Source organism: Salvelinus alpinus, chromosome 4, assembly GCF_045679555.1.
Source record: "Salvelinus alpinus chromosome 4, SLU_Salpinus.1, whole genome shotgun sequence".
NCBI classification, from domain to species: domain Eukaryota; kingdom Metazoa; phylum Chordata; class Actinopteri; order Salmoniformes; family Salmonidae; genus Salvelinus; species Salvelinus alpinus.
In genome coordinates, this window is record NC_092089.1 from 66140287 (window position 1) to 66168259 (window position 27973).

Sequence of the window (27973 nt, forward strand, 5' to 3'; positions counted from 1 at the left end):
CCTAGGTTCTGGTTACCACATCTACATGAAGATAAAACTGTTAAGAGATTCCATGTGAAGATATGTAAAAACACTGCCACTTATACTTGTAGTACCAGCTAAACAATGTGAAAGGATGAATGCGAAAAACCAATGGTATTGCCTCACTAAGACAGAAGTGTATATGGCAAAAAGAACAAACATATTTAGGCAACGGTAGTGGATGACTTCACCAACGTAAAAAACACCTAATAGAATTCAGCACCACTGCAGTGGACAGCTTTTTTTCGGATATTTTCAAATAACCTTCCCATTACGCACGGACAACACATTCCAATAAACATGGGAGACATTTCAACAAATAACTCATCTTTACTGATATAAGGTAGGACAGAACAAAAAAAAACAGACACTATATAATACTTGTAAAAGCTTGAAAGAGCAACTCTTAAAACAGCTCTTACCTCTCCAGAAGCTCTTCCGTGTTCAGATAGCACTAGAGTATTCCCATTGCTGCCCGGGACAATAGTAGAACCTATACTCATTCTGGGTCCAACTAACATGTACCGTTTGTCTCCGGATCTGTACTGGATGCTGTGACACAGTGTCCCGTCGTTATTCGTATCTTGTAAATACTTGGAGGAATAGTCTGTGGGTTTGGAGCACTGCATTACAACCAACACGATGATGCTGATGACAAAAAGCGTTGAAACTGAACCCAAAGTAATGATCAAATAAAATGTAACGCTGTTCTCCTCCTCGTCTTTTACTGAGCTTTTAACATCAGAAGCTACAAAAGCCTCTTTGGGCTCCACAACCTTGATAATCACAGTAGCTGTTGCTGACAGTGAAACGTTCCCATTGTCTTTTACCAGTATGACCAGTTTATGCTCAGCCTCGTCTGTCTCTGTGAATGACCGAAGTGTCCTTATCTGTCCTGTATAGCGGTCCAAAGCAAAGAGACTGTGGTCAGTAACTTCCTGCAGTGAAAATAATAACCAGCCGTTATATCCTATATCAGCGTCATATGCTCTCACTTTAGTCACCAAATGGCCTGCCTTCACATTGCGGGGAATCTCCTCCACACCTTCAGCGGAACCGTTAGCGCTGACTGGATATAAGATCACTGGAGCGTTGTCGTTCTGATCCAGAATGTACACGTTGACTGTGACGTTACTGCTTAGTGACGGAGTTCCAGAGTCTGTAGCAACAACTTGGAATTGGAAAGTTTTGAGGATTTCAAAGTCAAAGCTTTTTAGAGCTGAAATATGTCCGTTATCAGAATTGATGTTCAGAAAAGAAGCCATATCATTTTGTGTCCCTTCACCTCTAACTATGTGATATGAAATCGCAGAATTTTCATTTAAGTCTTTATCAGAGGCGCTTACAGAGAATATTGCTCTGCCAGGGGCGTTATTTTCCACTAAGTACAGCTCAAGGGGGTTTGGGGTGAATTCTGGACTGTTATCGTTCACATCTGATATCTGGACGCTCAGAGTTTTGGATGTGGACAGAGGAGGCTGACCAAAATCAGTAGCTGTTATTGTGACGTCATAATGGGAAAAAAGTTCTCGATTTAAACGCCCCTTTGTGACAAAGGAATAGACATTCTCCTTAAATGACGGTTTTAACTCAAAAGGGATATTCTCCGATATTTTCAGTAGGACTTTACCGTTGTTACCAGAGTCTTTATCCGTTAAACTAATTAGAGATATGACCGTTCCAGGCTTCGAATCCTCAGATATCATGTTAGACAACGACGTCACCCCTATTTCTGGTTTATTATCATTTACATCCGTTATCGTGATGACAACTCTACAGTCAACTGATAATGGGGGTTGTCCTTTATCAGAGGCTTGCACTGTTAGTTTGTAGAACTCATTCTCTTCAAAGTCTACTGGACCTATGACACGAATTTCACCAGTAAGACTGTTCAAATGAAACGTGGCATGAACTTTGCGCTTAATGTTTCGACCAAGTGCATATTCAATTTCGCCATTTTGTCCCTCATCTGTATCAGTGGCCTTTATGGTTAATACAGGTGTTCCAATGGGTGCATTTTCCTGGATTGTTACAGTGTAAAGATCTTTCCCACAAATTGGACGATTGTCGTTTGTATCAAGAATAGTTACTGTGACATTTAAAGTACCTGATCTTGGGGGGTTGCCTCCATCTATAGCTGTCAAAATGAACGAATACATTGCATTTTGTTCTCTGTCAATGGCTTTCCTTATGATTAAAAATGGAACTTTGTCTTCGTCCCCATTATCAATTAACTCCAATTCAAAATGAGCATCACTACTTAACTTGTAAATGCGCACAGAATTCAAACCTACATCTGCATCACGTGCAGTCTGGAGTTCAAAGCGCGTCCCAGGAGGGGTATTTTCTGCTATGTCTAAATGTAGATATTTCTCAGCAAAACTGGGCGAGTGGTCATTTACATCCGTTATTTCTATACCCACATAATGGACCTCTAAGGGGTTTTCAACAACGACTTTTAAGTCTATCGAACACACGCCATTGCCATCACACAGCTCCTCTCTATCGATATTCTTACGAACGTACAAGACGCCATTGTTCTGATTTGCCTGGAAAAGAGCTTCATCAGATTCAGAAACGATACGAAACCGTCTCTCCACCAAAGTACTGACGTCAAGACCCAAATCCTTAGCAACATTTCCAACAACAGATCCCTCTTTCACCTCCTCTGGAATAGAGTACCTTATCTGTGCTGAAACATGCTCTCCGAAGCACAGCAGCAGAGAGAAACGCACAGCAACCCACCAGTATTCCCATCTGCGCCTTTGTCCTCCTCCTCCCATCGTTAGACAGAAAAGTAAGCACAATCCTCAATGAAAAAACACAATCCTAACGATCAGATGACCAACTCGTGATGATCCATAACGAAATGCAATGTTTCAGGACAGAACAATAATACAATTATTCTCTGACTATCATAGCACGTCCTGTTGTGACGTCCGCACAGCTCTCTCTGCATTTGGGGACAAAACAACCCAGAGAGGGGCAGGGCCTAATATACAAAACACCAGACAGTCAGTCATTCTCCTTGTGTGACACCGACACCATGCGGACCGAGCTACTGCTTGCCACGAGTACACAAGGCTCTAGAATGATTGTACATTACTGTATTAGCATCAGCAAAAGTACCAGCAAGATATCATTAACACTCGTGGAGACAAGGTTGAGAGAAAGTAAAGGGACATGGAACAAGACTAATATGTTCATGGGAAGCATGAATGTAGACGACTGAGAAAGTAGATACTACGCTATTCAAATCAAACAATGCTCTTGTAATTAAACAGCGCAAGGGTGGACAGCTACCGCATCAGAGAGTTCAGTTCTTAATTACGCACAGAAAAGGCGTACAACAACAGAATCACGTACAACAATGAGTCTTGTTGGGACCTGGTTACGGCAAGTCACACATTCAAAAAAGAGAGATCAGCATATCTAAACAATATTTAAAAAATGTTAAACACGAGAATATCTGCCAACGACACAAATAAGATGTTAAGCACCGATTCAGAACCATCGGGGTGGACAGCAACTGCTTCATCGTCAGTCATAAAGTCTTTACTTAAGCAATGGAGACATTCAAATCCCAATCTATATTCGTTCAAAATTAAATGCATAGAAACTGCTCTTACCTCTCCAGAAGCTCTGCTCCTCTGTTCTTGTAACACTAGAGTATTCCCATTGCTGCCCGGGACTATGGTCGAACCTATACTCATTCTGGGTCCAACTAACATGTACCGATTGTCTCCGGATCTGTACTGGATGCTGTGGCACAGTGTCCCGTCGTTATTCACATCTTGTAAATACTTGGAGGAATAGTCTGTGGGTTTGGAGCACTGCATTACAATCAACACGACGATACTGATGAGAAAAAACGCTGAAACTGACCCCAAAGTAATGATCAAATAAAATGTAACGCTGTTCTCCTCCTCGTCATCTTTTACTGAACTTTTAACATCAGAAGCAGCAAAAGCCTCTTTGGGCTCCACAACGTTGATAGTCACAGTAGCTGTTGCTGAGAGTGAAACGTTCCCATTGTCTTTTACCAGTATGACCAGTTTATGCTCAGCCTCGTCTGTCTCTGTGAATGACCGAAGTGTCCTTATCTGTCCTGTATAGCGGTCCAAAGCAAAGAGACTGTGGTCAGTAACTTCCTGCAGTGAAAATAATAACCAGCCGTTATATCCTATATCAGCGTCATAGGCTCTCACTTTAGTCACCAAATGGCCTGCGTTCACATTGCGGGGAATCTCCTCCACACCTTCAGCGGAACCGTTAGTGCTGACTGGATATAAGATCACTGGAGCGTTGTCGTTCTGATCCAGAATATACACGTTAACTGTGACGTTACTGCTTTTTAACGGAGTTCCAGAGTCTGTAGCTACAACTTGGAATTGGAACGTTTTTAAAGTTTCAAAGTCAAAGCTTTTCAGTGCGGAGATATGGCCATTATCAGAATTTATATTCAGGGAAGATGCCATATCATTCTGTGTCCCTTCTCTTACTATGTGATATGAAATCGCAGCATTTTCATTCAAGTCTTTATCACAAGCGCTTACAGAGAATATTGCTCTGCCAGGGGCGTTATTTTCCACTAAGTACAGCTCAAGGGGGTTTTGGGAGAATTCTGGACTGTTATCGTTCACATCTGATATCTGGACGCTCAGAGTTTTGAATGTGGACAGAGGAGGCTGACCACAGTCAGTGGCTGTTATTGTGATGTCATAATGGGACACGAATTCTCTGTCTAAACGTCCCTTTGTGACAATGGAAAACACATTGTCCTTAAATGAAGGTTTTAATTCAAATGGCACGTTGTCTGTTATTGTAGATATGACATTACCATTAATCCCATAATCTTTATCTGTCACACTAACTAGAGAAATAACAGTTCCTGGTTTTGAATCTTCACCTATTGTATTGGAGAGGGATGTTACATCAATCTCTGGTTTATTATCATTCACATCTACTACCTTTATAATAACTCTACAGTCAACAGTCAGAGGAGGCTGACCTTTATCAGACGCCTGTACATTTAATCGGTAAACCTCATTTTCCTCAAAGTCAACTTCACCTTTCACTTTAATCTCACCAGTAACGCTGTCCAACTGGAAAATGTCATATACTTTACGTTTCACTGCTCTTCCCAGAGAGTATTCTACCGCACCATTTAAACCGGCATCAGCATCAGACGCATTAACAGCGGTAACAATTGTGCCAATTGGGGAATTCTCCTTTAAAGAAACGGAATATATGTCTTGATTAAAAACAGGTCGATTATCATTGGTGTCCAGAACTATGACAGTTACATTAAGTAAACCTGACTTCGGTGGATTACCTCCATCGACTGCAGTCAACAATAATTCATGCTTGCAATTTTGCTCTCTGTCAAGTGGCTTACTTAAAACTAAAAATAGAAGTTTATCCTCCTCCCCATTGTCTTTCACTTCTAAATCAAAATGATCATTCTGGCTCAACCTGTACACACGGACAGCATTGATTTCAATGTCTAAATCACGCGCTGTCTGGAGTTCAAAGCGTGCCCCCGTGAGGGTATTCTCAGCTATTTGCAACTGTACGTCGTTTTCAGCAAAACTGGGCGAGTGGTCATTAACATCCGTTATTTCTACCCCGATATAGTGAATTTCTAGAGGATTTTCAACAACGATTTTCAGGTCCATCAAGCAAGCGCCATTGCCACCACAGAGCTCCTCTCGGTCCATATTTTTATGAACATACAAGACGCCATTGTTCTGATTTACGTGGAAAAGAGCGTCCTTAGATCCAGAAACAATACGAAACCGTCTCTCCACCAAAGTACTGACGTCAAGACCCAAATCCTTAGCAACATTTCCAACAACAGATCCCTCTTTCACCTCCTCTGGAATAGAGTACCTTATCTGTGCTGAAACCTGCTCTCCGAAGCACAGCAGCAGAGAGAAACGCACAGCAACCCACCAGTACTCCCATCTGCGCCTTTGTCTTCCATCTCCCATCGTTAGACAGAAAAGTAAGCACAATCCTCAATGAAAAAACACAATCCTAACGATCAGATGACCAACTCATGATGATCCATACCGATTCAATGCCTCAGCACTAAAAACGAACACAGCAATTATCTGTCCAACAGAACACGTCCTGCTCGTATGTCCGCACTGCTATCGTCTGTGTGGAACAAAACAGCGCAGAGAAGGGCAGGGCCTGACCTATAAAAACAGTCTCCTAGTACTACACCGACACCATGTGGTTCGGTATTCGGTTTTCCATGACCATATGAACTTGTAGTTGTTGTCTGTTTTCCAGTTGCCATAACTACGTAGCAGCAATGAAGGAATGAGAACATGTAAAAATAGGAAAGAGAGATGGACTTATACACTTAAGCGAAGATAAATACAGCAAATGAGCTGGTGATTCAGCAACACCGAAGTGGACAGCGACCGCTTCAACAACCTCACTTCTATTAAGCGCGTTAAAGTCATCCCAATGAACTAGAAAAATATATATAATCGAATGACCAAAAAGATACTTACATACAGGATATTTCAAATGTTGAAATTCTTAGAAACAGTTCTTACCTCTCCAGAAGCTCTCCTCCTGTGTTCAGGTAGCACTAGAGTATTTCCATTGCTGCCCGGGACAATAGTAGAACCTATACTCATTCTGGGTCCAACTAACATGTACCGTTTGTCTCCGGATCTGTACTGGATGCTGTGGCACAGTGTCCCGTCGTTATTCACATCTTGTAAATACTTGGAGGAAAAGTCTGTGGGTTTGGAGCACTGCATTACAATCAACACGACGATACTGATGAGAAAAAGCGTTGAAACTGACCCCAAAGTAATGATCAAATAAAATGTAACGCTGTTCTCCTCTTCGTCTTTAATTGAACTTTTAACATCAGAAGCTGCAAAAGCCTCTTTGGGCTCCACAACCTTGATAATCACAGTAGCTGTTGCTGACAGTGAAACGTTCCCATTGTCTTTTACAAGTAGGACCAGTTTATTCTCAGCCTCGTCTGTCTCTGTGAATGACCGTAGTGTCCTTATCTGTCCTGTATAGCGGTCCAAAGCAAAGAGACTGTGGTCAGTAACTTCCTGCAGTGAAAATAATAACCAGCCGTTATATCCTATATCAGCGTCATAGGCTCTCACTTTAGTCACCAAATGGCCTGCGTTCACATTGCGGGGAATCTCCTCCACACCTTCAGCAGAACCGTTAGCGCTGACTGGATACAAGATCACTGGAGCGTTGTCGTTCTGATCCAGAATGAACACGTTCACTGTGACGTTGGTGCTTTGTGATGGAGTTCCAGAGTCTGTTGCTACAACTTGGAATTGGAACGTTTTTAAAGTTTCAAAGTCAAAGCTTTTTTGCGCGGAAATATCTCCATTATCAGAATTGATATTCAGAAAAGATGCCAAATCATTCTGTGTCCCTTCTCCTCTAACTATGTGATATGAAATCGCAGAATTTTCATTCAAGTCTTTATCAGTGGCGCTCACAGAGAATATCGATGCACCAGGGGCGTTATTTTCCACTAAGTACAGCTGAAGAGGGGTTTGGGAGAATTCTGGACTGTTATCGTTCACATCTGATATCTGGACGCTCAGAGTTTTGAATGTGGACAGAGGAGGCTGACCACAGTCAGTGGCTGTTATTGTGATGTCATAACCAGACACTAGCTCTCGATCTAAACGCTGCTTGGTCACTAAAGAATACATATTATCTTGGTATGAGGGTTTTAACTCAAACGGTACAGTATCCGACAGACCACACAACACCTTTCCATTTATACCCGAGTCCTTATCTGTAACACTAATAAGAGAAACAACAGTTCCAGGTTTTGCATCTTCCGGAACTAAATTAGAGAGGGATGTCACCTCTATATCTGGTTTGTTGTCATTTACATCTGTTATCTTAATGATAACTCTACAGCTCACAGTCATGGGAGGCTGTCCTTTATCCGAAGCCTGCACGTCAAGTCTATACACTTCTGTCGATTCAAAGTCGACCTTTCCTTTGACTCGAATTTTTCCAGTGACACCGTCTAAATGAAACGCCTCGTAAACGTTACGATTAAGATCTCTGCCGAGAGTATATTCAACATCACCATTGACACCCTCGTCCAAGTCAACAGCTTGTACTTGTATCACAACAGTGTTGACGGATACATTTTCCTCCAGTGTTACAGTGTACACCTCCTGACTAAATACAGGTCGGTTGTCGTTTATGTCTAGCACTGTGACCGTCAAATTAAGATTGGCTGATCTCGGCGGAGTCCCTCCATCGATTGCTGTCAGTAATAATCTGTGCTCACATTTCTGCTCTCTATCCAGCGTTTTCTGTAGAACTAAAAAGGGTACCTTTTCATCACCTCTATCTCTAACTTCCAGTTCAAAATGAGCGTTTTGACTTAACTTGTACAAGCGAATGGAATTAATCCCAGAGTCAAGATCACGCGCAGCTGGCAGTTGGAAATGCGATCCAGCGTGTGTGCTCTCCGAAATGTCCAGCCCTTTTGCTATCTCTGGGAAACTGGGAGAATTATCATTCACATCGGTAATTTCTACACCAACGTAATGGATTTCTAGAGGGTTTTCAACAACCATTTTCAGGTCAATCAAGCAGGCGCTATTACCATCACAGAGCTCCTCTCTGTCGATATTCTTATGAACATACAAGACGCCATTGTTCTGATTTACCTGGAAAAGAGCGTCCTTAGATCCAGAAACAATACGAAACCGTCTCTCCACCAAAGTACTGACGTCAAGACCCAAATCCTTAAAAACATTTCCAACAATGGATCCCTCTTTCACCTCCTCTGGAATAGAGTACCTTATCTGTGCTGAAACCTGCTCTCCGACGCACAGCAGAAGAGAGAAACGCACAGCAACCCAGCAGTACTCCCATCTGCGCCTTTGTCTTCCATCTCCCATCGTTAGACAGAAAAGTAAGCACAATCCTCAATGACAAAAGAAATATCTTAATTATCAGATGACCAACTCATAATAATCCGTAACGAATCCAACGTTTCAGCACTGTAAAGGAATACAACTATTCTCTGACTATCACATCACGTCTTGTTCCGATGTCTGCAATACTCTCTCTGTATGTGTGGAACAAAACAGACCAGAGAAGGGGCCTAGTCTACAAAGTATCAGACAATCTCCTTGTGTTACACTGACACCCTGTGGTCCGTGATTCTGGTATTCACAAACACTACATACGCTCCGAGGGAGCGATACTCGTTGTTTACGTGTTGCATCAAACCCAACAAATATACCAATTACAATCCAAATCGACCATCATAAGAACGAATAAAGGTGAAGATGGATAGATATGGGAGGTGGAGGAAAACACTGAATTGAAGGAGTACAACGCAAAAGAACAGATAATAAACCCGAGGTAGTAGCCTAGCATGCTAAGCAGTGAGTTTGTGGTAATTCGGCACCATGGACAGCGACCACCACAGCGAGTTTGCACACTCGGACATTATGCAGAGACAAAACGACAAGCAACACATTCATCCAAAACATCTCTCTTTATCCAACTTAATAGGCAGTAAAGAATTGAGAGAGAGTTCTTACCTCTACAGAAGCTCTCTTCCTGTGTTCTGAGGGAACCACTAGAGTATTCCCATTGCTGCCCGGGACTATAGTCGAACCTATACTCATTCTGGGTCCAACTAACATGTACCGTTTGTCTCCGGATCTGTACTGGATGCTGTGGCACAGTGTCCCGTCGTTATTCGCATCTTGTAAATACTTGGAGGAATAGTCTGTGGGTTTGGAGCACTGCATTACAATCAACACGATGAAACTGATGAGAAAAAGCGTTGAAACTGAACCCAAAGTAATGATCAAATAAAATGTAACGCTGTTCTCCTCCTCGTCTTTTACTGAACTTTTAACATCAGAAGCTACAAAAGCCTCTTTGGGCTCCACAACCTTGATAATCACAGTAGCTGTTGCTGAGAGTGAAACGTTCCCATTGTCTTTTACCAGTATGACCAGTTTATGCTCAGCCTCGTCTGTCTCTGTGAATGATCGAAGTGTCCTTATCTGTCCTGTATAGCGGTCCAAAGCAAAGAGACTGTGGTCAGTAACTCCCTGCAGTGAAAATAATAACCAGCCGTTATATCCTATATCAGCATCATAGGCTCTCACTTTAGTCACCAAATGGCCTGCGTTCACATTGCGGGGAATCTCCTCCACACCTTCAGCAGAACCGTTAGCGCTGACTGGATACAAGATCACTGGAGCGTTGTCGTTCTGATCCAGAATGAACACGTTCACTGTGACGTTGCTGCTTAGAGACGGAGTCCCAGAGTCTTTGGCAATGATGCAGAACTGGAACGTTTTGAGGGTTTCAAAGTCAAAGCTCTTTAGTGCGTAAATGGTACCGTTGCCTTCGTTTATGTTTAGGAAGGATGTCACGCTTTGTCCAGTGCTCCCACGGTCCAGAGAATATAAAACGGCTGCGTTTTCACCATCATCAACATCAGACGCGCTTACTGAGAAAATGGGCATACCGGGCTTATTGTTTTCAACGACATAAAATGTATATGGGTTTTCAGTGAATAGCGGACTATTGTCGTTAACATCTACTACCTCCACTTGAATGACTTTAGTTGACGCCAGAGGAGGGGTTCCTAAGTCTTTAGCCGTGATTGTAATATCATACCGAGGCACCGACTCTTTATCAAGGTAATCATTGGTGACTAACGAAAAGAAATGTCCATCAAGAGAAGGCTTCAGAACAAACGGTAAATCCTCCGGTAAAGAACAGACTACCTGTCCGTTTAGACCGGAGTCCAGGTCGTTCATCCCCATCAGAGCCACCACGGTTCCGGGAGTTGCGTCCTCTGGTATCCGGCTCGACAGAGAGGTGACGTCAATCTCAGGCCTGTTGTCGTTCACGTCTTCCACTCTGACGAACACGTTGCAGTGCGTGGAAAGAGATACCGCTCCCTTGTCCGAGGCCAATATCTTAATCTCATACACCTGCTTCTCCTCGAAATCAAGGCCTCCCTTCACTTTTAGCTCCCCCGTTTTGCTGTCCAACTCAAATGGGTCAGCAGCCGTACCTCTGAATTTACTTCGCAAAGAATACTCCACCTCGCCATTCACGCCTTCATCCGAATCAGAGGCATTAACTCGCAATAGAAATGTACCTTTAGGTACGTTTTCTTTTACGGTCACGGTATATTTCTGCTTATCACACACAGGAGTATTGTCGTTTACATCAGACACAGTAACTGTAACATTAAGAGTTCCCGATTTCGGTGGCTTGCCTCCATCTAAGGCCGTTAACGTCAAATCATATCGGGCTATGTGTTCCCTATCCAAAGGTCTTTGTAAAATCAAAAACGGAATTTTGCCATCCTCGCCAAAGTCCTCAATTTCTACTCGAAAATATTGATTCTGGCTCAATTTATATGATTGCAAAGAATATACGCCAGTATCTGGGTCGTGAGCTCCTTCCAACTGGAGTCGGGCTCCGGTGGTAGCAGACTCTAGTATCTCTAAGTTATAGGTTTCATCTGGAAAGGTAGGGGAGTTATCATTTACATCCATTATCTCGACTGTGACTTGGTGCATTTCTAGCGGATTCTCTATCACCGCTTTCAAGTTGATGAAACACGGCGCGGATTTTACGCACATTTCCTCTCGGTCTACTCTGTGGTTCACTAGCAAAGCGCCATCTCTCTGGTTTACCTGGAAGAGGTCCTGCTTTGTTCCAGACACGATACGAAGATTCCGGTCCGCTAGTCTCGACGTGTCGAATCCCAGGTCGTTAGCTATATTCCCAACTGCCGTTCCGACTTTTAATTCCTCTTGAATGGAGTATCGTATCTGCGCTGAGATTCCTTTCAAATGAAGAAAAATAAGAGCAAAATTACAAAATGCCAATCCGCTTAGCCACCGTCTTTTTCGGTTTTGCATCGCCATTGTTTGGCAGAAAAACTAGAGGCCTAACGCAGAACTGACAGGATCTTAAATAACACAAGTGATTTCCGTTTCATAGGATCCCACTATAACTGTTTGTTATTTCCATCGTTTAGCCATTTAATAGCGCTATTTAACATCCGTCTTAAAGCTGCTGTGTCTTGGCAGCTACTGAATACCTCACCGCTTCAAGAACCGTGTTATCACGCGCCTCTATAACGCGCTCATGATGTAAAAGCGCCACCATGCGTCCGAGCACGGTGTGGTTCTGAATGTTCAATAACCTGTAGGCCAACATATTATGAAGTAAAATGAGCTCGTCGTGAATTCCAACACAACCACAGGTGCTCTTAGAGGGGAATTGTAATTTAAAAGCAAAAGGAAAAATTATTACCACAAATGGTAAGCCTACTAAGTGGCATTCAAAAAAATCAAAGTCCAGGCACTCGTGTGGGTTTGAAAGTTAAAAAAGTATTTATTGTATGGGCTAAGTCATTATTACAATACACCAACGAGTATCGGCTAACGCCTTCATCACTGTGTCTGATATCATGATGCATGTCGTGGATGGCATGCCCTGGCTTGGAAGTACTTTAGAATTGAATCGAACAAGCTTTCCATTACAGATCAACCTAATTGTACCACTTCTTACAATATACATTATTTATTTTATACTTTGAGTAGGGGGTAGCCTCTTTATACCACGACTTTAAGAAGTCAATCACTGTTCTTAAAATTCAAATAATAGCCAAATTTACATCTAAATGTCATATGACAAGAAATATAGTCAGTAAGTCACAATGTTACAATCGCTGTAATGTCACTTAACTTCCCTAGGTTTGTTGTGTTGTTCTAGACAGGGCTATTAGCGCCACCTGTCATGTTCCACTTTTGCAAGGGTAAACAGCGACACCCTATGGCTGAGAGTGGTAGGTTCAGTAGAGCCAATTGACTGTCTTCTTGTGTGATAGTATGGTAACTGGCTGCATGGCTGAACACTAAATGCTGACAAGAACATAGCAGTCTAAACAACCCAAATTTACGGACAGAATGACCCCGACACACACACACACACACACACACACACACACACACACACACACACACACACACACACACACACACACACACACACACACACACACACACACACACACACACACACACACACACACACACACACACACACACACACACACACACACACACACACACACACACTGGTGTCTGCATTTCTCTCGCTCCTCTATTCTCCTCTATTTTGTCCCTCGCTCTCCAACACTGCCATTTCCAAGAGTACTGCAATGACATGTGTATTCTGCTATTCTGAAACGGCCAGTTAACGATTGTATCCTTATTTTCAACAACACTGCTGAATTTAAATGTTAAATCACTGCACTGAAAGCTCTGCAGATGATATATGCGTTACCCGGATGCTGCAACGCGAGCTGAGGCTTGTCACAATATCAAATTACAGGCTGCTTCAGAGCACACCACCAGCCCCTGCAGCTCGTTGCCCTGGCAACTGAGCTCCGAGAGGCAGGTCGCTGTCCTTGGTGCTGAAAGAAAGCAGGCCCGGGCGGAGAAAGAAAAAAGGGAGAGGGATGAAGGGGCAATGCCTGCGGTAGACAATGAAATCTACGGGTATGTTTTCTCTTTCACGCTTCTCCTAATTTGTCCTCATTTATGTTACAAGGTTTGTGTAAAATATTCCTCAATTGTCCACTCTCTTATATCCCCCCTCCTCTCCACTTAGATTTTGCACATTTAGAGACATACTGAGTCCCGCTATTGTTTGGCCAAGGGAAGATAAATATGTGCTTCTGTAACTCAATGCAAGGTTTCAGCACAGTATAGGCCTAGATGTTTGATGGCCTTGCTATTCATGTATGAAACTAAAACCATACACAACCTTCCCAATCTACCAAAGACTTACCTTAAACCCCCATTCTGGGACCTGTGGTTCTATCCTGCACTACCCCACCTTCACTTCCCCCTCTGTCACTCGATCCCTGTCCTAAGCATCAAGCCCTCCCCTGTGTGTGAATGCTCATATGTGGCAATCAGGAGGCAGATACAGAGGCAGTGTGGATGGAGGCACCGTGGGCCTGCTGTGTGACGATGTCACGGAGGATAGAACACAAGGATATTGACTAGTGTTTGATGTGCTTGAAGAGGCTTTAAATTACAATCCATGTAAAGTATGTGGACACCTATTCGTTCCAAAGTAATGGGCATTAATATGGAGTTGGCCCCCCCTTTGCTGCTATAACAGCCTCCACTCTTCTGGGAAGGCTTTCCACTATACGTGGGAACATTGCTGCGGGGACTTGCATTTGGACGACGGTTACTGATGATGGGCGATTAGACCTGGCTCACAGTCGGGGTTCAAATTCATCGCAAAGGTGTTCGATGGGGTTGAGGTCAGAGTTCTGTGCAGGCCAGTCAAGTTATTCCACACCGATCTCGGCAAACCATTTCTGTATGGACCTCACTTTGTGCACGGTGGCATTGTCATGCTGAAACAGGAAAGGGTTGCCACAAAGTTGGAAGCACAGAATCGTCTAGAATATCATTGTATGCTGTGGCGTTAAGATTTCCCTTCACAGCAACTAAGGGGCCTAGCCTAAACCATGAAAAACAGCCCCAGACTATTATTCCTCCTCCACCAAACTTTACAGTTGGCACTATGCATTCAGGCAGGTAGCGTTCTCCTGGCATACGCCAAATCCAGATTCGTCCATCAGACTGCAAGATGGTGAAGCGTGATTCATCACTCAAGAGAACGCGTTTCCACTGCTCCAGAGTCCAATGGCGGCGAGCTTTACACCACTCCAGCCGACACTTGGCATTGCGCATGGTGATCTACGGCTTGTTTGAGGCTGCTCGGCCATGGAAACCCATTTCATGAAGCTCCCGACAAACACTTCTTGTGCTGACGTTGTTTCCAGAGGCAGTTTGGAACTCGGTAGTGAGTGTTGCAACTGAGGACAGACCTGAGCTCTTCAGTAAGGCACTGTCAATGTTTGTCTATGGAGATTGCTTAGCTGTGTGCTCGATTTTATACACCTGCCAGCAATGAGTGTGGTTGAAATTGCCGAATCCACTCATTTGAAATATACTTTTGTATATTTAGTGTATGAAGGATTACCATCTAGTTTGGTTGAGTAAGAGGAGAACCACACAGGCTCATGTAGAGTGAGGAGAGACGCTCAAAGTGAGGTATTCTGCAATTGGCCTGTGATCTTCGCTTCTGGCTGTGTGTTCTTAGCGTGTTAGTGGCTCACAGCAACACAGCAGCAGTGTAGCGGTATTTAGGCAGCATAGGCAGGGTGGGAGTATCCATCTGGGTCAGGAGGAGGGAGACGGGACACTGTGGAATACAGCCCTAAGTGGCAACCTCCTCAAGCCATTCACACTGCACCAGTTAACACCAACTCAAAAGCATCTCCTTTCATAGCTTTTATTCACATTTCACAAGCAGAACATCCAGACACAGATAAATGATTTATCAGGACATTTTGTAGTAACATCACATGACATTTTTTTTTTTTATAAAGGAATAGAAAAAAAGCTAAGTCTGTCACGCGCTGTCGAGTATGTCCTATGGGTCACGCATGACCTCATCTCTCAGTAGGAATGATCTCATCTCACAGGCATCCCTGTCCGCCCAAACACATACACACACCTAGACTCGCCAACACCTAGACACACACGCAACTAGACACGCATGCACCCAAATACACGCAAATGCACTTAAACCAAAAGTAGAAACCCGTGCAAACAAAGGCAGCAGCAGGAGAATATAAACCAGGTCATGAGATGACTCTGTCACTCAAGACTCTCTATAACCCAGAAAACAGAGACGTTTCTGTCAATCACATAACCACATGCCCTTTGACCTTGGAGAGACATCCTGTTTGTTGACACAGAGGAATGAGTTGTATTAACACCAATCAAGTGCACATGGAAAACCCAAGACACAGTACCGTGACACCATGTCGTTGTTCAAAAACACAGCACAGGAACACGAGCCTAAGTGTAATTGGCTCTGGCAGAGTTCAGGCTAATACAGTTCAGCTTGTTGTAAATATCCTCTGTGAATAAAACTTTCTCATGATATCTCCCTTCACATTATCTGTAAGCCCTTTGCACTCATCCTGTCTTAGCGTATGAACATGCACTTCCCTATTGCAGCACAACGATGCAATTATAGATTATTTTACAGGCCTACCACATGACAAGATCACAATTTCATACCACTGATAACGTTACGTTTCTCCTGTAGAGCGTAAAGATACAGGTTGCGGGTTCCCGTTGTTTCCTTTGCTTGCTTGTTTTTCTCACATGTAGAACAGCAATTACAACGCACAGAGATGTTAACAGCTGGAGCACTCACAGTACAATTAGCTTTCCTCAAGGCGGGCCCCAGATGTGATGTTTTAATTAAGTCAGAAACAGAGACCATGGCCTCAGCAGCCAGGGGAAAGCAGATTGGCATGCATGCTACCGTCGCTACGCTAACTGGGCATTAAGAGTCATTAGATTCAACAGAATCAGGTTGATACTCTTACTCACCAGCCTGTTGGCCACTGCTAAATCACACTGGTGACTGTGAAAACACAAACACGGAATACAGACACACACACATGCACACACGCGCGCAAGCGCACACGCGCGCAAGCGCACACACACACACACACACACACACACACACACACACACACACACACACACACACACACACACACACACACACACACACCTATATCAGTGGCATCTCTAAGATTAAAAAGAAGGAAACAGCTCTGTCCTATCCTGTCTGAGAAAGGAAGGCGTAGTTAAAAATAGGCGCGACCATTCCGTTCCTCCCACGGGCATGTTTCTCTTCCTGACATGAATAACTGGGTGTTTCATAAGCAGCGGGTAAGTGCCCTACATAAAAGCTATGTCCTCCTCAGTCAGCACCTTAAACCAGCAGCAGGCCAGGGGCCTGTGAGGAGGAGACATGCACTCCCTGAAGCATAGTGCTGATTATCTACCTGAACTATGGATGTCTCTATACCACACAGTCAAGGGGACGCAACGTCCTACTCTCAGCAGTCTGTTATGGAGCTACCCTCTCTGTGTCGTTACTATTGGCCACCTCTCTCTTTGTCCAACCACATTACCATAATAGTATTCGCTACACGATTTGTGTGGTTGCACATTAACATTCGCCCTACACAGCACCAACGCAAACAGCATCAGGACCACTGTGGCCCATCTTGGAAAAGGAGTCAAGGACAGGGTCACACACTGTATGGTCATGACCTGTCTCTCTCACTCTAAATCTACCCTGCCACTATGTGGTGAATAGCAGAATAAACATCAATGAAATAAATAGCAAGCTAGCTAACCACTCGTTTTGCTATTAGCAGAAATAGGCCCAGCCTTCTCAGAGCATAGCAAACATCACTATGCATGCGTTGTTGACAGTAAGGGGATTCGATTATCTGGCCCGGGTTACCCGGGTGGGAGGAGTTTGTATCCAGTGAAAAGCGATTGCATTCGTTTTGGAACCGGCCTGTCTCATGGGCGTGAGCCAGGTTCACCGTTCAAAGCCCAGGGCAGACGTCGGATCAAATCAAAAGAGACGTAGCCTAGGCTAGGTTAAGCAAGTGGAATGAGGAGTAGGATTCTGTGTTTTCATATGGGAAAGAGATGTGAAAATGCTGTTCATTGACCCCAGCTCAGCGTTCAACACAATAGTGCCCACAAAGCTCATCACTAAGCTAAGGACCCTGGGACTAAACACCTCCCTCTGCAACTGGATCCTGGACTTCTTGGCGGGCCGCCCCCAGGTGGTAAGGGTAGGCAACAACACATCTGCCACGCTGATCCTGAAACACTGGGGTCCTTCATAGATGCGTGCTTAGACCCCTCCTGTACCCATGACTGCGTGGTCAAGCATGACTCCAACACCATCATTAAGTTTACTGATGACACAACAGTAGTAGGCCTGATCACCAACAACGATGAGAGAGCCTATAGGGAGGAGGTCAGAGACCTGGCAGTGTGGTGCCAGGACAACAACCTCTCCCTCAACTTGAGCAAGACAAAGGAGCTGATCGTGGAACACAGGAAAAGGAGGGCCGAACAGGCCCCCATTCACATTGACGGGGCTGTAGTGGAGCGGGTCGAGAGTTTCAAGTTTGTTGGTGTCCACATCACCAACAAACTATCATGCTCCAAACACACCAAGAGAGTCATGAAGAGGGCACGATGACACCTTTTCCCCCTCAGGAGACTGAAAAGATTTGGCATGGGTCCCCAGATCCTCAAAAATGTATTCAGCTGCACCATCGAGAGCATCCTTACCGGTTGCATCATCGCCTGGTATGGCAACTGCTCGGCATCCGACCATAAGGCGCTACAGGGGGTAGTGCGTATGGCCCAGTACATCACTGGGGCCAAGCATCCTGCCACCCAGGACCTATATACTAGGCGGTGTCAGAGGAAGGCCCAAAAATTGTCAAAGACTCCAGTCACCCAAGTCATGCCTTTGATTTTACACTGCTGCCACTCACTGTTTATTATCTATGCATAGTCACTTTACCCCTACCTACATGTACAAATGACCTCGACTAACCTGTACCCCCGCACATTGACTCGGTACCTGTACCCCCGTATATGGCCTCGCTATTGTTATTTTATTGTGTTACTTTTTAGTTTATTTTTAACTTTAGTTTATTTAGTAAATATTTTCTTATCCAACTATGCAGTTCAAGTAATAGAGTTAAGGGCTTGTAAGTAAGCGTTTCACGGTAATACCTGTTGTGTTCGGCACGTGACAAATACCATTTGATTTTATGTATGATGCTGGACAATGCATGCACGATTCTGCCTTGTTGACAACATGGCTGAGTGGTTTACATTACTGTTCGATTTGAGAAGGGCGCTACTCCCTCATCGCTTTTGCCCGTTCACATCACGGGCCGTAGCCTGGTGCACCGGGACTCAGGTTAATAGAACTCCCTCATATTCTCTTCGCTGATTTGAGCTAATTTATGATTCAAAACAGCATTGAATTGATCACTGTCGGCCTAATTGAACGACGTTCTTGCTTACCTTTGCAGTAAACACGTGTTGTTCTCCGAACTTACAGTTCAATGAATTATTCAGTTAATTTCCAGCTGATATCGTTCCCATTTCAACTTATTGCGTGCATAAACCATTCCTAATGAGGATTACAGAAGTTCTACAGTTGCAATACCAGTGAGATTTGCATGCCGTTACACACCTTCAATATCCACCTATGACTGTATGACACCCGCCTATCACCTACCATCAATACGCCAAGAATTAACCAAGGAGATTCATAGTCTATCACTTAAAATGACTCGTTTCCGATGATCATTTTGATGTTTCTGCTTCTGTTTTACAGATCACCCACTTCCAACACCAGGTAAAAAATAAAAAAAATTCAAGTGATCCGTTCGACTGTGAAGCTTTTCTCTGGTACAACTTGATAATGAGCAGCTACATCAAACGTCGAATTGATTACAGTAGCTGTAGCTACAGAAGCTACATTAGCTAGCATGTCGACCCACGAGCTGCTGTGGAGCATGAACTGGTCAGCCTACTGACCAGACTTAGCCTACTGTAAGACTTAGGCTACAATCTCCCAGACGTTGCCCCTAAACGACAGCTCTAGGATCATCAGATACCCTACTAACCTTGTTGAACCATTAGAGCGCTGAAAATGATCTGACCTTGTATCAGTGGTTAGGGGCATCTTTGGTGTGCTAAGGATGAGTGTGCCCACCTCGGGAAAGCTAAAATAACCAGTAATTCACAGAGAAAACGAGATAATTCATCATGGATGTAATGGTATTATATAGAACAAATCACCATAGGATACAGTACAATACATAAAAAAGAATGACTACACGTTGCACCATCGATAGATAATATAGGCTACGCAAAGCACTAATTATAGACTTGCCTTGATCATAACTTAAAGCAGAGATAATAGTAGTTACCGTAGTACTGTAAATATTGGCGTTTCATTTTGTTTAGCAGTCACATTTTGTACAAAGTTGGAAAAACAAGAAATGAAAAGGAACGTAGAAGGGTGTTTTTTTTTTCTCTCAAAGTTACCGGGATGTCACGTGCGTCACACTTAAATCGGTACACTCGTAACAACCTAAGCATTATGACATTTCTAATTAGCCTCCCGTATCAAAATAGCAATTTATTTGTATTTTGCCTAAATTCGACACTCTCTCATTTCCCCCCCTATACAAAAACTCTTCACTTGCTTAATAATTAATGATCCTCTTCGCCTCTTCCTCTCTGGTTAGGGAGAGAGCATAGGTCTATGACCTTTGACCCCTCCTCCAGACCAGCAGTGTTTGTGATGTCATAAGGGTCTTTACCATTGTGACACCATCAGAGAGGTGTCATAAGGGTCTTTACCATTGTGAAGTCATCATAGTGGCTCATAGTATTAAACAGTGATTGGAGAGTGAGACCTTGGTAGACACTGTGAGTCACTCAAAATATCCAGACCAAATCTACACTATTCCTTACAAAGCACTTCGATCAAAATGTCCATGCAAATGAACTTTTCTTACATGTAATGATAAAGAAGGACTCACTATTTCTTGTTTGATAAATTGGTTGATAAAAGTGTTCTAAAGAGTCTTTCACTCACATGTAGCACAAGGTCTTTGTACACTACAGAAAACGACTAAATGACCTACTACTACATCACATTACCTCACACAACACTAATTCCCTTTTGTCCTATACTGTTAATCCTCTGTAGCTACTTAGCTATCTGACATATTTGTTTTCATGTTTTTTGTTTGCTTGATTATTCATTTCCACACCTTTGCGCTGCCAGAACAAGAAGAAATACTTAAGTAAAAGCCTAACATCCAAGATTTTTCTTTTTCTGAGATGGGTTACTGTCTTTGAAGGCAACTCCACATTCCCATGTCCGTCTCTGTTAGTTCATAGTGGCTGTTTTGAACCCCTTTTGAATGTCCAGTGGTACCTCTCCTTGTTCATTCTGTGTCTCTAGTGTCTTTTCTCTTGAAATACGAAGGGCCCTCAGTGATGGGCCATAGCCATGCAGAATCATGCGTGTTGAATGGATGTTGAAAGACTTGTGAAGTTGATTGGGGCTAGCGTGTGCTTAAAAAGAGATTGGGGCATGGCCTTGGGACGGGGCAGGGGGACGGGGGTCACTGTAGTGTCCTTTTGGTCCTTGGGGTACAGTTGGAGTGTCACTGAGGGGCTGGGCGTTTAGGGGAGGGGGCTGAGTAGGGTAAGGACGGGGGTTCCTTTCTTCAGTGAATGGGGATTCCTCCTGATGTCACTTCACCGGACCAATGGGGATGGAGCCTTACGAGGAACTGCTGCCAGTGGTGGTCGACCCCTGCAAATGAGAGGAGAGAATTAGACAAAAGTGGGAGTCATCTGGGACATTCACAGCCTTATGATTGGCCAAACTCTGACATGTCTCATGCAGCCGAGGTCTGTCAGTCAGATAGGGCATCAGGCAGAACGACAGAGTGGCACATGTAGTGGTAGTGGTGGTAGTGGTGGGTGGGTGGGTGGGTGGGATATTAATGAATACCATGCTCCAAGATTATGTGAGGGAGAGAGAGTGGTTGCTAAGTAACTGGGCGATTAGTTTCATTTCCCGTCCCTCTGCACGAAGAATTAGGTCACACGTCACATCCCAGTAAACAGGGATTCACAAGGGTCAATCGTGTTGTGAACTCATCAAGTCAGTCAAACAATCAAACAATCAACCAATCACACCAAAGACACCACAGTCCAATCCACCAAACAAACAGTCTGAGATGCAGTAGAGGATGTGCCTGATCTGCTTTAGTGATGGGACTGAAGGAGATGAACACAAATTAATATCCCATGCAGAGCACTGTGTCAAAGCCTGTTAGCTGTATAGTTCCGTTCATGTAAAAACAAAAATGGTTAGAGAGCTTCTGTGGTGGTTTCAGGGAGGGCCTGGCAGGATACTGTAAGATGCATCAGTCAAGGGAGTCCATAGTTGTGGGTGAGTGTAAGCAGGACATGTTTACGTTTTTCATTCTTTTTGGGCTGTCATTCTGCGGCCCCAGGACCAGGTGCTGGGCTTAGGGCTCAGTGACTGGTGACTGGCTGCAGTCAGGTGTGACAGACAGGTGTGTGCCCGAAAAACCAAAAGGCGATTGCAGTAGAGAGGACATACCTTCATCTATCCCCCTCTTTAATCTGGATTACAACTGAAGATAGAGCTTCTGCCAAATAGATCCCAGATTATTACTATCAGCAGCGTTATGATTATTACTCCGTCTCTGTCTGATGTCCTCTGAGGTCAATCAATGCCCTTTGTTTTTTTCCCTGACAGGAAAGCGCCCAAACGTCACTGTTCTGGCAGAGGAGAAAGACCCAATGTGCTGTATAGTTAGGAAACTAGGTCAGTATGACCTAGACATCAGCATCATAAAAGTAGCATTTCTAGAGCTGAGACAGGCTCAATAGGCCTTGAGGGTGAGAGTCTAATATGGGCAGCAGTGGTTTGTTTTGGGATGAGGCGCAGTTAAACGGGACAAAAGGTCGGTGCAGGCCAGACTCAATTAAGCCATGGGGAACGGGGCAGGAGGGACGGGGTATTGGTATCGACTTGGCCAAGTGATGTTTTTGTCATCAAAACCACAGCTCCTCCTCCAAGAGGAAGAAAACAACGACAGGAGAACAGGATTTCCACTGAAAACAACAACAAAAAATGACACAAAAGACGAAAACACATCATTTCTGTAAGGTCATTCAAAAAGGGGTTCCGGGGCGGGTGAGTGAGACTCCTGCGTACCTCCAGCTGCAGAGTGGACTTCCCTCACTTAGGGTACTTAAGAACAGGGAGAAAAGAAAGAAGCATTTCAATGGTCAAGACATTGCAGAACAAAAGAAGAGGAACTCTTTCTGTATGCATGGTTATGGCCTACGGCTACAATCTCCCATTTTTCCTATTAATCATTGCATTTCTACGAAAGAGATTATCTTATACGTCTGAGAAACAGTCTGAACTTTGAATAGTATAGCCCGAAACAGAAGATGCTTAAAGATAAAACAGGCAAAACAGGATAGCGGGACAAATTGCATGACAGTCTGAAAAGGGTAACATGAGTTAGTTAGGATAATGACCGTTTTCGGCAATCCGTACGCACACAAACACATTCACCCTCACACACAAGACCGCACACGATCACTTAGTCTGTAACACTTACCTTTTAACAAGAACTAGCCTTGATCAAGGAAAACATTTGTTAATACAGTGTCTTCGGGAAAGTATTCAGACCCCTTGACTTTTTCCACATTTTGTTACGTTACAGCCTTATTCTAAAACGAATGCTCGAAGGTAACAAAATGTGGAGAAAGTCAAGAGGTCTGAATACTTTCCCGAAAAAACTGTACATTGTAATGAGTGTGCACATGTATAATAGCAGGAGAACAGATCTTGCAGAACACCTGGAAAGGCCATGGCCACTGGTATAGAGCGAGAGGTGCGTAGCAAAAACAAGCAGCACTACAACCCTGACCCATCTCTTACTGCAGATCTCCTCCCTTCTCTCCTTCCCTTACTGAGGGATGTAAGAGGAGGAGAGGTAACCTCTGCAGCATAGAGGGGGAGTGGCTGCACTGAAAAGCTTTACACAAAGCTAAGGCCTTCAGCTTGACTGGGCTCACTGTGGGAGAGAGAAAGGTTTATTCGAATGCATTTACAGCTGCAGTTGACTATATTTGACGAAGGAAGTCAATAAGCATGTAAAACATGAAATAAGAACCTATGATGTCAATGATGAGCGGATGCCTCTAGACTAATAATAGACTCATCTAATGTTCATCTAACGTGAAACCATATCTGGTCTGTTTTGAAAGCTCAAGGGGTTTCTGTCTCCTCATATTCTAGTAGAACATACATAAATAAAATTGCTTCTGGCACTGTGCAATCTTCATCACTGTGTTACCTCGAAAAAGGATGCAGTATACCGCTAAATGGCTGCAGTATGCAGGCACAGTCAGTGCAGTGGAATACAGGCCACATGCCACACAGCAACACACCACTCAACCTGTCTGAGCAAATTAGAAGGCTTTTTTTTCCCATCAGGTGCTGCAGCTGTTTGCTGAGATGCTAGAGGGAAGTGATATGAATGAATTACAGGTGAACGATTTCTAGAGAGAAAGGAACTAGGCCTATCATGAGGATTACCCTGCAACGCCAGAAGGTGACCTGTTTTTAGACTGGTAATGAGGTGGAAAGTGGAAATGCTACACCTGCCGTCTCTGCACCTGACACTTTCTATATGTAGTGTATCTGGGTAAACAGTATGCAATATGTTTCTGTGAATAGTTTCTGAGATTTAAGAGTGTGTGACTTTCTTTATTTTTAGTAGTTTATGTGATGCCAAAAAGAGAACAAATTGTTACACTTTTCTTTTCAGTAATTTGCCATTTTGCTGATATCAACCAATATCAAATGAAATCATCATTGCGTCTTCTCAGAAATAAACGTTTCACTAAAGTGTTATATTTATGTTATTTATGATGCCATCTTGCTTTTTCATGATGCCATCTTGGTTATTCATGGTGCCATCTTGGTTATTCATGGTGCCATCTTGGTTATTCATGGTGCCATCTTGGTTATTCATGGTGCCATCTTGGTTATTCATGGTGCCATCTTGGTTTAACCTGTAGTTGCCTGTTGTTACGGCACAGTAATATGGTTTTAATGTACATTTGGTGACGACGCTCATCGGATATATTACGGTAACTTCCAACCAACCTCTCCGAGTCCATGTTGCTTTGCTTGTTCTGCAACTGGAACACTGCATAAATTGTTTCTTTTTGATGACCATGCCAGTGAGCGAATTGAAATTGAGGAGTTACGCAAGGCACACTTCAAAATAGGTCTAGCTTTATATGGGCTGTGCTTTCTGAAACCACTCAGCATTGTTTCACTGTATCTCTTTGGGAACTATGATTAGATTATCACGGTCTGAATCGGCCTGGTTTCCCAAATTACTACTCCGTAATTGAGGTTATATAAATGGCTTCATGATGATGGCCAACCAAGCTGTCATGTGAATGTATCAGCACACAGCTCTAACTTTCGATGCCTCTCAATAGTCTTTAAAGGTCCAATATCAAATCATTTCTGGGTAACAATGAAGTACCTTACTGTGATTGTTTTAAGTTAAAATGGTCAAAAAGAAACAAAAATTGCTTGAAAGCAAAGAGCAATTTCTCAGGCAAGAATTTTGCAATGACTGTCTGGGAGTGGTCTGAGTGGGGAACAGAAAACAGACTGTTATTGGCTTAGAGGTTTGGAACTCTCATTCTTATTGGTCTATTAACTACAGTAATTTACCGCAGGACTAAAATCCATCCCACCAAAACAGGCTGAAACTTCAGGCGCTCTTTTCAAACAGCTCTTACACTACATTTCCCACACTATCCACACTATCTACCAAGAGAGTTTTCATCTATATTTTTCGTAGCTGTCTATTTACCACCAGAAACCTATGCTGGCACTAAGACCGCACTCAACGAGCTGTATAAGGCCATAAGCAAACAAGAAAATTCTCATCCAAAATCGGCGCTCCTAGTGGCCGGGGACTATAATGCAGGAAAACTGAAATCTGTTAACCTCATGTCACATGTCCAACCAGAGGGGGAGAAAAAAACTCTAGAACACTTTTACTCCACACACAGAGATGTGTACAAAGCTCTGCCTCGCCCTCCATTTGGCAAATCTAACCATAATTATATCCTCCTGATTCCTGCTTACAAGCAAAAACTAAAGCAGGAAGTACCAGTGACTCACTCAATATGGAAGTGGTCAAATGACGCGCGGATGCTAAGCTATAGGACTGTTTTGCTAGCACAGACAGGAATATGTTCCAGTTTCATCCTATGGCATTGAGGAGTATACCACATCAATCACCAGCTTCATCCATAAGTGCATCGATGATGTCGTCCCCACAGTGACTGTACGTACATATCCCAACCAGAAGCCATGGATTACAGGCAACATCCGGACTGAGCTAAAAGCTAGCACTGCTGCTTTCAAGAAGCAGGACACTAATCCGGACGCTTATAAAAAAAATCATGCTATGCCCTCAGATGAACCATCAAAAAGGCAAAGCATCAATACAGGACTAAGATTGAATCCTACTACACCGCCACTGACGCTTGTCGGATGTGGCAGGGCTTGAAAACTATTACGGATTACAAAGGGAAACTCAGCCGCAAACTTCTGAGAGTTTGCGGACAAGACAAGCTAAAGACCAGACAAGCTAAATGCCTTCTATGCTTGCTTCGAGGCAAGCAACACTGAAGCATGCATGAGAGCACCAGCTGTTCTGGACGACTGTGTGATCATCCTCTCCATAGCCAATGAGAGTAAGACCTTTAAACAGGTCAACATTCATAAGGCCGCTGGGCCAGACGGATTACCAGAACGTGTACTCAGAGCATGCGCGGACCAACTGGCGAGTGTCTTCACTGACATTTTCAACCTCTCCCTGACCGAGTCTGTAATACCTACATGTTTCAAACAGACCACCATAGTCCCTGTGCCCAAGAACACCAAGGTAACCTGCCTAAATGACTGCCGCCCCATAGCACTGGCATTTGTAGCCATGAAGTGCTTTGAAAGGCTGGTCATGGCTCACATCAACACCATCATCCCGGAAACCCTAGACCCACTCCAATTCACGTACCGCTCCAACAGATCCGCCGATGACGCAATCTCAATTTCACTCCACACTGCCCACACTGCACTGTCAAGGGGCAAGCCACCCACTCCACACTGCCCTGGGCTTCAAGTTCCTTGTTGTCCACATCAACAACAAACTAACATGATCCAAATACACCAAGACAGTCGTGAAGAGGGCACGACAACGCCTATTCCCCCTCAAGAGACTGAAAAGATTTGGCATGGGTCCCCAGATCCTCAAAGTTATACAGCTGCACTTGGTATGGCAACTGCTCGGCATCTGACCTTATGGCGCTACAGAGGGTAGTTAGTACAGCCCAGTACATCACTGGGGCCAAGCTTCCTGCCATCCAGGACCTCTATACTAGACGGTGTCAGAGGAAGGCCCCAAAAATTGGGGCACCAAAGTCATAATCTATTCTCTCTGCTACCGCACGGCAAGCAGTACCAGAACGCCAAGTCACTTTACTCCTACCTACATGTACATATTACCTCAAATACCTCGACTAACCTGTACCCCCGCACATTGACTCGGTACTGGTACCCCTGTATATAGCCTCAATATTGTTATTTAATTGTGTTACTTTTTTAAACTTTAGTTTATTCAGTAGATATTTTCTTAACTCTTATTTTCTTAAAACTGCATTGTTGGTTAAGGGCTCGTAAGAATTAATTGAATGGTTGTATTCGGCACACGTGACAAATTACATTGTAGATGATTTTCACAATTTCACCGTACTATTCCAAACTCGTAGTGTGAAAATGTGTATAAAATGCTGGAAATCCTGTTTTGGACTGCACTGGGCCTTTAAGGAGAGCATGTTTACTTTGGACCATTGAGATACACTCTTAGTTGCTCTTACAGTTCAAACAGGAAAGACAGATTACTCCTGGCAGAAAACACGAGACTCAACCAATCAGGACCAAGTACAGTATGTGGCCTGCGAGAGAAGCTCCGGACTATATCAGCAGACGCTAAGCTCGTCCTTCATAGTGACCCCACTGACCGAGATGACCTCGGCTGTCTCAACCTTTACACTGTGGTACTCGGAGTCAAGGGGCAAGCCACCCACTGAGTTTTAACGTGTGAAAGGGGGATACCTAGTCAGTTGTACAAATGAATGCCTTCAACTGAAATGTGTCTTCCGTATTTAACCCAACCCCTCTGAATCAGAGCGGTGTGGGGGGATTGCCTTAATCGACATCAACGTCTTCAGGAGCCCGGGGAACAGTG

General features: G+C 43.8%; 5 protein-coding genes across 14 annotated transcripts in view; all 5 read right to left on the minus strand.

The window, feature by feature from the left end:
* Position 1: 1 nt before the first annotated feature.
* LOC139572634 (protocadherin beta-15-like) lies at positions 2–2967 on the minus strand. Its single transcript, XM_071395317.1, has 2 exons — positions 356–2967; positions 2–21 (listed from the first exon to the last, which is right to left on the minus strand). The coding sequence occupies exons 1-2, from the start codon at positions 2802–2804 to the stop codon at positions 2–4; spliced, it is 2469 nt and encodes an 822-aa protein (XP_071251418.1). The 5' UTR covers positions 2805–2967.
* Positions 2968–3337: 370 nt separating this feature from the next.
* LOC139572636 (protocadherin alpha-3-like) lies at positions 3338–6167 on the minus strand. The gene is made up of 2 exons (XM_071395318.1): positions 3651–6167; positions 3338–3343 (listed from the first exon to the last, which is right to left on the minus strand). The coding sequence occupies exons 1-2, from the start codon at positions 6012–6014 to the stop codon at positions 3338–3340; spliced, it is 2370 nt and encodes a 789-aa protein (XP_071251419.1). The 5' UTR covers positions 6015–6167.
* A 393-nt stretch (positions 6168–6560) lies between these two features.
* On the minus strand, positions 6561–9115 carry LOC139572637 (protocadherin alpha-3-like). The gene has a single exon (XM_071395319.1). The coding sequence runs from the start codon at positions 8952–8954 to the stop codon at positions 6561–6563; it is 2394 nt and encodes a 797-aa protein (XP_071251420.1). The 5' UTR covers positions 8955–9115.
* Positions 9116–9569: 454 nt separating this feature from the next.
* On the minus strand, positions 9570–12130 carry LOC139572638 (protocadherin gamma-A5-like). Its single transcript, XM_071395320.1, has one exon. It carries the CDS (start codon positions 11967–11969, stop codon positions 9570–9572), a length of 2400 nt encoding a protein of 799 aa, XP_071251421.1. The 5' UTR covers positions 11970–12130.
* A 3285-nt stretch (positions 12131–15415) lies between these two features.
* Positions 15416–27973, minus strand: part of LOC139574179 (protocadherin alpha-C2-like) — a 37416-nt gene continuing 24858 nt past the window's right edge. For 7 of the 10 annotated variants that reach the window (XM_071398512.1, XM_071398511.1, XM_071398507.1 and 4 more), the window contains exons 2-3: positions 22834–22869; positions 15416–21393 (exon numbers count right to left, since the gene is read on the minus strand). In XM_071398512.1, coding sequence (XP_071254613.1) covers positions 22858–22869 — 12 coding nt within the window. In that variant the 3' untranslated portion in view covers positions 15416–21393; positions 22834–22857. The remainder of the gene's footprint in view (positions 21394–22833; positions 22870–27973) is intronic. The other 3 variants (XM_071398503.1, XM_071398504.1, XM_071398502.1) reach the window with 1 other exon arrangement.